The 9,510-nt window shown below is 33.1% G+C and overlaps 1 protein-coding gene across 1 annotated transcript; it reads left to right on the forward strand.

Annotated features, from left to right (window-relative positions):
• The first annotated feature begins 8,544 nt into the window (after positions 1–8,544).
• On the forward strand, positions 8,545–9,263 carry LOC122056005. The gene is made up of 2 exons (XM_042617734.1): positions 8,545–8,700; positions 9,054–9,263. Exon 2 carries the CDS (start codon positions 9,075–9,077, stop codon positions 9,246–9,248), a length of 174 nt encoding a protein of 57 aa, XP_042473668.1. The 5' UTR covers positions 8,545–8,700; positions 9,054–9,074; the 3' UTR covers positions 9,249–9,263.
• Positions 9,264–9,510: the final 247 nt, after the last annotated feature.

Consider the following 9,510-nt stretch of genomic DNA (forward strand, 5'->3'; position numbering starts at 1 on the left):
TTGAAAAAGAATTTCTTCCGCTTTTGTGGGGGTGACATATTCAGTTATTTAAAATCAACATATTCATATCAATGTTTTAAAATTTTGATAAATTACTCAATTAAAGTTGAGTATTATTTAAATCTACTAGGTAACTTTCTAAATTACCATATCACATACTTTAATAAAATTTTTTATTAGTGTTTAAAAAATTATTGTTCTCAATAAGACAAATGAAAATTATGTTTGAAGTCGTTGATATAATCAATAGCACTAGACGAACATATAGAATATGATTTTACGTCATTTCGAACTTTTTAACTCTATCAGTCGATTTTAGTTAGATTTTTAATTGATTGTTATAGTGTAACAATCAATTCAAACACATTCGTATTTAAAAAATTATCGCTCTCAATATGACTATGAAAATGATATTTAAGAGTATTGATATAACCAGGAAACTAAACGAACACATAAGACCTGATTCGATGTCATTTCAAACTCTCTAGGTCTATCAATCAGTTTTCACTGAAACCGGTCTGATGGATCTAGATAGCTCGTAATGACATGGAACCAAGTCCTATGTGTTCGTCTAGTTCTCATGATTATATTCATGCTCTCAAACATCATTTCCACATACTATATTGAAAACAATAATTTTTTAAATATGAATCAGATTTGTAAATTGATTGTTACATTATAACAATATGTTATTATAGGCACAAGTGAATGCATAGGGGCAAAATGGGTATGAGACACATGATTTGATAATTTTAAAAGTTATTATCATGATTGGGATAATACGCAACTACTATGTTATTCTATAATTTGCCATTAAAATGATTAATCAGATTAGGTAATATCGAATCTGAAGTGACTGATTTAGTCTCGTGAAAATTTTTTACCGACCATCTAAATAAATCGAGAAACACTTATAGCTGACGATATAGAAACCCAATATCCCTTACTTGTAAATCTTATTTGGTAAAAAAATCTGTATAAATAAGTCGTAGTTAGAATTGAACAGTATGTACCCATAACTAAACACTTTTATCGCTTTACCATTAGAAATTGGCCAACGTCACCCGATTCAACCAGGAACCTACCACTCAAGCGGTCCAATTCTAGGCAAAATTGATTTTCTTATAAACCTGGTTAAACCAAATAAATTGGCTAAAAATATCAAAATAGGATCAAGCTCGATCTTTTCTTTTTCTTTTCTTTTTCACAAAAAAATGTAAAAAACATTTTGGTTCCATATATTATAAAAAAAATAATTAAAATTGCACATTTCAGCTATCCATGCAAACACGGTAATTGACACACAAATCAATGAATCATTCAATTTCCTAATTATTACAAAATTCGAATTTTCTCGATCAACATTTCCTTTTCAACTGGATTTTTAATTTTTTTTTTCCCCTATACATCGAGAATCTAGATGCCAACAATTTAGCGCCTGTCTTTACCATAAATGAAGCAAGAGGTGAGACGGGTAGGCAAACCATGAAGTTTAAAAAATTTATGACACTGAGCCATACACCAATATCTCTATTTTTTAAGTTAATTTAGTGGGAGATGAATAATAATAATAATAATAATTTGGACATTAGACTTAGATAAATGGAGGGGTTTTGGAGGATATTTTATTAATTATAATTTATGTATAAAATTTTAAAAATATAAAGGTACTATAGTAATTTCATATAAAAATATTTAAGGGGGGCAACTGCCCCCTTACCTCTTAGTGTAGCCGCTCCTAGTTCTAATATGTTGCACATCCCGACTATGCATATTTGTGGGTGACTGAGTGAGATTTCGGGCGCTTGGTCACTTCCGGGAGCCCCAAGTACTCGATATTAACTCAGGGTGTTCGGAAGTGATCCAGATGTCCAGAATTCTACTCAGTCACTCACAAGTGTGCACAATTATATATATATATATATATATATATATATATATATATATATATATATATATTAAAATTAAGCACCTCCCTGCGTGAGAGGCACCCATGTGCATCGCCCATGCTATCAGATCTCTCTCTATATATAAAATTTTTTTACCCTGCACACTCATTCGATGCACACTCTTGGGTGATTCTCACAGGTCCATGTACCTGAACATGTGAGAGTCTCCTAAGAGTGTGCACCGAATGGATGTGTAGGATATCAGGGTTCATAAAACTCGCTAGGATAAGTAGTATTATTAAACCAGACAAAAAAACAAGCGGTAAAACCAAATATAGATAAAACACCGAAATTATAAGACAAGTAAACCTCTACGGACCATAAAATGCACGGCAACCCCATGAAAAGGGTTTGGTTAAGATATGTCAAATTCCACCAAGTATATAAATGACACCTAACCATACTCCCCAAAAAAAAAACACCCACACACACACTAGGTATCAATGCTCCCAAAATAAAGAGTCTCGAGTACTAGAAGAAAAGCACCTACACCTAACAAAATTAAGTAAATATCCAAAATGATAGTCATTTTATTTCCATCTTTCCATACATAATCGAAAAATGGAAAAGATTCTTCAAGAGTCTCGGACCCAAGAAGCACATGTGATAAATACCACCAAAGCTTAAGACTGCAGAGGAAATTAAGTGAAGTACTCCAGATATGAAGTCCATAAGGATCGGACACCCATATTCTAGGACCATACAAACATGTTACATGAAATGTGCCAAAACCAAAGTAAGTCAATCCTTAGAGAAATAAATGAATTCCAAAGATCTTAGACAAATCCAAAGAAGTTTTGCCCATATGTTCATCACAGAATATCTCTAGGTTCCAATACACTCAATGCCAGATAACTGCCAAAAAGCACAAACCAGAAAACACAATACTTGCCCTGCCACACCTTCATAACTCCAAATACCTGGATTTGTTATAGTTCCCCCTGAAATACTCCAACCACCCCATGAATTGGTTATTCCTAAATGAGTCATGAAGGGTATAGCGAACATACCTTGTCTCCACATTGGATCGAGAGTGGGGTCAGAGGGATAAAAAATCGCTAATTCGTATAAAGCCATTGAACTGACCCAACCAGCAACTAGGGTTGTATGCATTATATGGAATAAAAGTAATCGACCAGGATCATTCAATATGATAGTATGAACATGATACCACCGAGGCTTTGGTCGCCGACTCCCCTGTCATCAGGTCACTAACTTCCCTTACCTTTAGACACTGGGTAGGCGTCAGCCCACATACATGGTCTTACGACTTTGTGGAGACTTGTGTTTTTGGTAAACAATCACCCAGGCATGGTCACTGCGACCCCCTTTGTGAGGAGACACCCCTTCTCCCAAAGTTACAAGGCTATTTTGCCGAGTTCCTTAGAGAGAGTTATCTCGCGCTCCTAGGTATTCTCTACCTACCCACCAGTGCCGATTTTGGGTACAGGTACCCTTTTGTTGAAGGTCGGTTGAGCTTTTCTTAAGAATATAGCATGAGTTACTTCTGCACCATAGCGCCTCGTACTTGGACATTGGCTCAAGGCATTTCGTCTACCCCTTCTTACCCTGAAAATGCAAGGTCACCTTGCGTCCTTGAACCGATAATCATCCTTCGGCTAACCTAGCCTCCTCCGTCCCTCGAGACCAACAAAGGGTAGTACATGAATATTCACCTGTTGTCCATCGACTACGCCTTTCGGGTTGATCTTAGGCCTTGACTCACCCTCCGTGGATGAACCTTGTGGAGGAACCCTTAGGTTTTTGGGGTATTGGATTATCACTAATGTTTGCATTGCTCAAGTCGACATTCTCGCTTCCGCTTCGTCCACACCTACTTGCGCGGTGCTTCGCTCTAAGAACGGGTGACTCATTATTTCGATGAATTGTTTCTTCATATAGAAAGAGATTCTAGAAACACTTACTCGAAATATCACTTATCATACTCGAAAATCATACTTTTCAAAGTCAGAGTCCATTGTGGAAGAATCTTTTAAGAAATTGGTCATGATATATCTGATACATGCATAATATATCTCAAAATGGATACAAATTTGTGTCTGCTACTTAGTATCCTTAGTATCTGCAATGGTTCTGAAAAAATCTCTAAATGGGTGGTGAAATTTAAATATTTTCACCCTATCGAAATTAGGAACCATGACATATACGTTTGGAAGAAATTCCATTTTGAGAGATTGAAAAGAGCACTATCTCGTTGAAAGGTTCTATACATCTGCCCTTTTCTCAACACATTTGTTTAGAGAAAGACTCCATTTTTTTTTCCTCTTTCCATATGAGAAATCCTTCTCAAAACATGGAGTGTGAATTAAATTCATGTTTGAATTAAAACTGAGATACTCATGCAAGTTCTTCCCTTCTGAATCAGATAGGTTCATATCTAAAAGAGGCCGACAATAAGTTCTTTCAAAATTAACTATTTGTTCTTCTGTTAGAGGTGTTGTAGAAATATTTATGATCGAGTAAATAGCTCTACGAATGAATGACTCGGATCGAATTGAAAAATAGAAAAAATTGTACAAGTTATACCTTTCGCCACCACTTTATGTAAAATTATTAGGTATAAATATGTCAGATACTAGTGACTCTATTGAAAAAAATAGTCTCTCTCTTCAAAAATATTTTTTTTTTACTGACACATTATATATATATATATTCAACTAGTTTCGTCAGTTTGACTGGTAGAGCCATCCATATAAGGACTTGAAAATATTGATTCTAATTTTCATCTTTTCAGATTTAGGAATATATTCTTCGAACTAAATGAGGGCCATCAATGTCAAAACAAGGTGCCATTAATCGCACGTCAACTTGGAAAATACCCAACTTGGCCTAAATTTTTTATCAATGAGTTTCCTTGTTCAATTTCATGTTAACTGAATCCCATAGATGTTGATCCTTTGGGTTGAACATGCATATAAGCTCAATTAGCTTACATTGACCAAGTGTGATTTAGGTGGCGTTTGGTTATCTCTTAGGAATCAGAATGAGAATGAGTATCATAGTATTATGGAATGAGAATGAGTATGAGTTTGGATATCATTCTTAAAAATAATATTTGGTTAGTTAAATATTTTTAATCGGAATGAACCTAAATTTCCTTTTTTATCCTAAGAGGAAAATAAGAGAAAAAATTAGATGGGAGAGAAAGTTGAATGTGAGAGAAAAATATGATGAGAGAGAAAGTGTGATGGGAAAAATGAAGAGAGAGAAATTGTGATGAGAGAGAGCGTGATAGGAGAGATTGAGAAGAGAAAAAATATGATGAGAGAGAAAAAGTGATGAGAGAGAAAGTGTAATGAGAGAAAATGAGAAATTGAGGAGAGAAAAAGTATGCTGAGAAAGTGTGATGAGAGAAAATGTGTGATGGGGAAAAATGAAGAGAGTGAAAGTGTGATGAGAGAATTTAAGGAGAGAGAATGTGATGAAAGAGAATAAAGAGAGAGAAAGTGTGATGAGAGAAAATGTGGAGAGAGAATACGGTAAGAGAGATTAAGGAGAGAGAAAGTATGATGAGAAAAATGAGGAGAGAATGAAGAGAAAGAAAATAAGGAGACAGAGTGGGTGATGGGAGAGAATACAGAGAGAAAATGGTAGAGAATCTATGATGAGAGAGAAAGTATATTAGAGAAAAAGTGTGATTATAGAATGAGGAGAGAGAAAGTATGATGAGAGAGAACAAGGAGAGAGAGTGAAATGAAAGAAAAATTGAACAAATATACTAAGGGTATTTTCGCTCAAAACTTAATTCTCATTCTCATTCCATCAAAACCCAAGGAAGAGGGTGAGTTTCATCCATACCCAAGTTTTTGGGTTTCATTCCAAAATATTGATTCCATTCATATCAACCAAACACAAGGTTTGGGAATCAATCCATTCCCTCATTCTCAAACCCCTAAACTAAATTAAATGACACCTTAGTTAATTAATTAAAAATTGAAGATCAAAGCTTTATTCATATATAATTCAAGAATTTTTTCTAAAGATTTACTAATAATTTAAGAAATTTTCTATTCAAGAACTAAACATTAAAAATTTACTATCAATTCGTCTCTAAATAACACAAATCCAACTAGAAAACTAAACCCTTATCTTGTTCTCAAATCCAATTTTACCAACCTCACAATTTTTGAACATCTTATTTCTTAAATTAGGTACAATACTCTGTTTATTAATAATCAATACAAAATATTTACATATCTCATTCTTTTCTTGAATTGAAGAAGATGCAATATAAACTCATTTATGAATTTGCAATTCCAAAACAAAAATTAAATTTCATTCAACCTCATATTCACAAAATCAAAAACACCTATGAACTAAAATACTCATGACATAAAGCTTCGATTTTTTGCACAAGAATAACAAATTAATCGAAATCTAGGGTACAAAATTATAAGTAGAGTTCTATCGGTTCTTTGATTTTAGCCTTCAAAGTCGATGGAGATGCTTTAGGGTTGAAGTAAGGGGAGGTTATGTCGTCATTGATGGTTTGGAGGGGAAGTCAGGGACTGCGTTACCAATGCCTTCGAGTCGAGGGAGTGCGTCGACAGTTGGGAGAGAATAAGTAATATTTGAGGGTTTTAATTTAATACGAGAGTAAACTGGTAATTTTGTATGGATTAGGGAGTTAAATCAAACAAATCAATTTGGTTAGATAATGGGAAGAAAAAAAAACCTGGCGCAAGTATTGAATATAAATGTTTAAGTTTGTATGAAAATTTTAGAATAATTTTCTCAATATTATAACACTTCAGAGTATATTTATATTATTATTTGTATTTTAATAGTTTAATTTTTAATGGTCAAAATGACAATATGACACATCAATACTCCTCGGAGTTTATTTATGCTTATTTTTAATATTAACATATAAATAAAATATCATGATCAAAATATATTTGTTAAAATTCTAAAATAAAATCACTATTAAAATTTTTATTGTTAAATTAATTTTACGCTTATTAATTTTGATTATTTACCAATTATTAATATATATCTATTTTTGAAATTTTAGAGGTATGATTATAAATTATATTAAAAAATGATAGGTACCGGCCCCATAAATATAAAAAGAAGTACATATCGATATACATAGTAAGTGCATTGTAAGATAAACTTTAGATCATAGTTTCTACAAATTAATCCCTAATTATTAGATATTACTTGTCTACCGTCTGATTACACCCTGAGACACTACAAAATTATATTAAGAATTTAGTGCATGATTGATAATTCCAAACCGGTGATGCACGTTTGGTAAGCACGTGTGCACTTGAGTCTACCCGCAGATATTTTTAGGGGGCATTTAGTTTGTGTTTTCCATGCTATTTTCTATTTTCATTTTATGAGAAAATGAAAAACGTGTTTGGTTTGCGTTTTTCACATTCATTTTTAAGAAAATGAGAGAGCATTTTCTAAAAAAAATGAAAAATATGGAAAAATTATTTTCTAAAAAATCAAAAACACATATTTTTCAGAAAATAAAAATTAAAATGAAAATAAGACAAACCAAACACACCTTAGCTTTACATTTGCCGAATGATCCAAACCAACCGTATGGTCATGACGCCAGAGCAATGATCAACGGTCAGGCACTCCTTTGAATTTCAGTCCCATGGCAAAAGGTGACTTTCATTTCAATGTCTTTGTTTTTATTTAATAACATACGCCGATTAATTTTAAAAGTATATAAAAAAATTTCATCTATTCTCAAAATAAATTGAGAAAGATACATAACATATGCCCATGACCATAATATTTGTACATCTGAACATATTTTTCCTTGTCTTATCAACTAGTTAGTTAGTTGTCATTCATAATTTATTTTCTTTTCATATTAATTTAAAAATGGATTAACGAGAATACTAAAGACAAATTAATCATCTTTACCACATAAAGACAATATTTATAAATTAATCGTCTATTAAAAAAAATTATTCATCAAGTCTCATATTATTAGCGTATGATAAATTAAGAAAAATATTCTACTACTCTATTATTATTTTGGGACAAGGGTTCTTTATTATTATTATTATAGTAAAAGATAATTATATTCATCTTAGATGTCTCTCATAATTAGTATTCAGATTATGTGAGGGATAAATTATTAGGGGTTAGAAATTCTCAGATTATATGAAAAGGATAAATTATAAGATCAATTAGGGGATGAGAGGTACCCATATTATGTGAAAAGGATAAATTATAAGATCAAAATTAAGAAGAGATTTTTTTCTAAAAATATATCTCTATCAAAAATTGATAGTTTGTATCACTATAATAAATCCCTCTTAATGAATTGGCATCTTGTAGGAACGATTCAGGAGCAGTTTAGATCATCTGTCCCCGTGTCTCCTGTCGATCGGACGGACCAGATTACATCTCAAGATATCATGATATCTTTAAGATATGTACAATATCCTCGTGATGTGTAAGACATTCTTAAGATGTAATCTGATCCGTCGACAAAGAGACATAGGATAGAAAAATTTGATGACAGAAGATACGAACTCGTTCAGGAGAACCAATTGAATATAATTACTAAAATTAATTAATTATTAAAAAAAAAAGCTGAGGCTATCACCGGCTAAGTCGGGGGTTTTCCCCCAAATTTCCGTTCCAAAATCTTCTGCTAATTTAATTCCACAGTTAAGGGAGGCGGTGAGCTTGGATTCTAGAGTTTGGGCTTACAGCTTCCTCGAGGTTCTGCGCCAGCGCTCCCATGCAATCCCCGGTGTGTTTCTTCACATCTTCTGAGCTTTTATCCTCGATATTGATTATAGTATTTGTTCAAGGGTTCGCTTGGTTTTGGAGTTTTTATTGTTGTTAGAACAAGTATAGCCAATGATTAGAAGGAATTCTACTTTTTTACGGCTTTTATTTTGTCATGTTTGTTTGGGAAAAACGAGATAGTTTCCCCAGATCTACGAGGTTGACCTAATCTGAGCGGCCACATACTGCTGGATCCGTTGATTGTCCATGCTACTCGATCAATTATGTTGATGTTAATATCCGTTGGTTTGCTTTCCCTTTTATTGTCGACTTTAACATATGCCTTGAAGCTGACCTATGATTACTCCATGTTAGATTACTTGTTGACTGCTGGCAATGATGTCAAGACCTGTGGTTCTTGTTTTTCTGCTGGTGATACTAATAATCACATCACAGTTTGAATGGAAACAGCAACTCACGAATGAAATAGAAACTGGTTCAATCTTCTCCCCAAGGCAGCCCCAGGTTTCAAATAGAGAAGAAGTTATTAAGGAAAAGGTTAGTTCGTAGCATACAAATCCTTCTTATTGTTAAAGCTGATAATAAACTGTTGAAGGTGCTTTTAGCATCAGTACCTGAAAAATGAATCCATTATGGATGCCATTTAAAGTTAGTTTCGGGATTCTTTTGATAAGTGTTATGTGCTCCTGCACTAATTCAGTGAACAACTAGAGCTCAATATTAGCAAATAGTTGTGTTCATTCAATTCTACTATTTTAGATTTTATTATACTTCTGAGTTTGTATGGAGTTGGCCCACCAAGGAGAAAGGT

Source organism: Zingiber officinale, chromosome 3B (assembly GCF_018446385.1).
Source record: "Zingiber officinale cultivar Zhangliang chromosome 3B, Zo_v1.1, whole genome shotgun sequence".
Classification (NCBI taxonomy): Eukaryota; Viridiplantae; Streptophyta; class Magnoliopsida; order Zingiberales; family Zingiberaceae; genus Zingiber; species Zingiber officinale.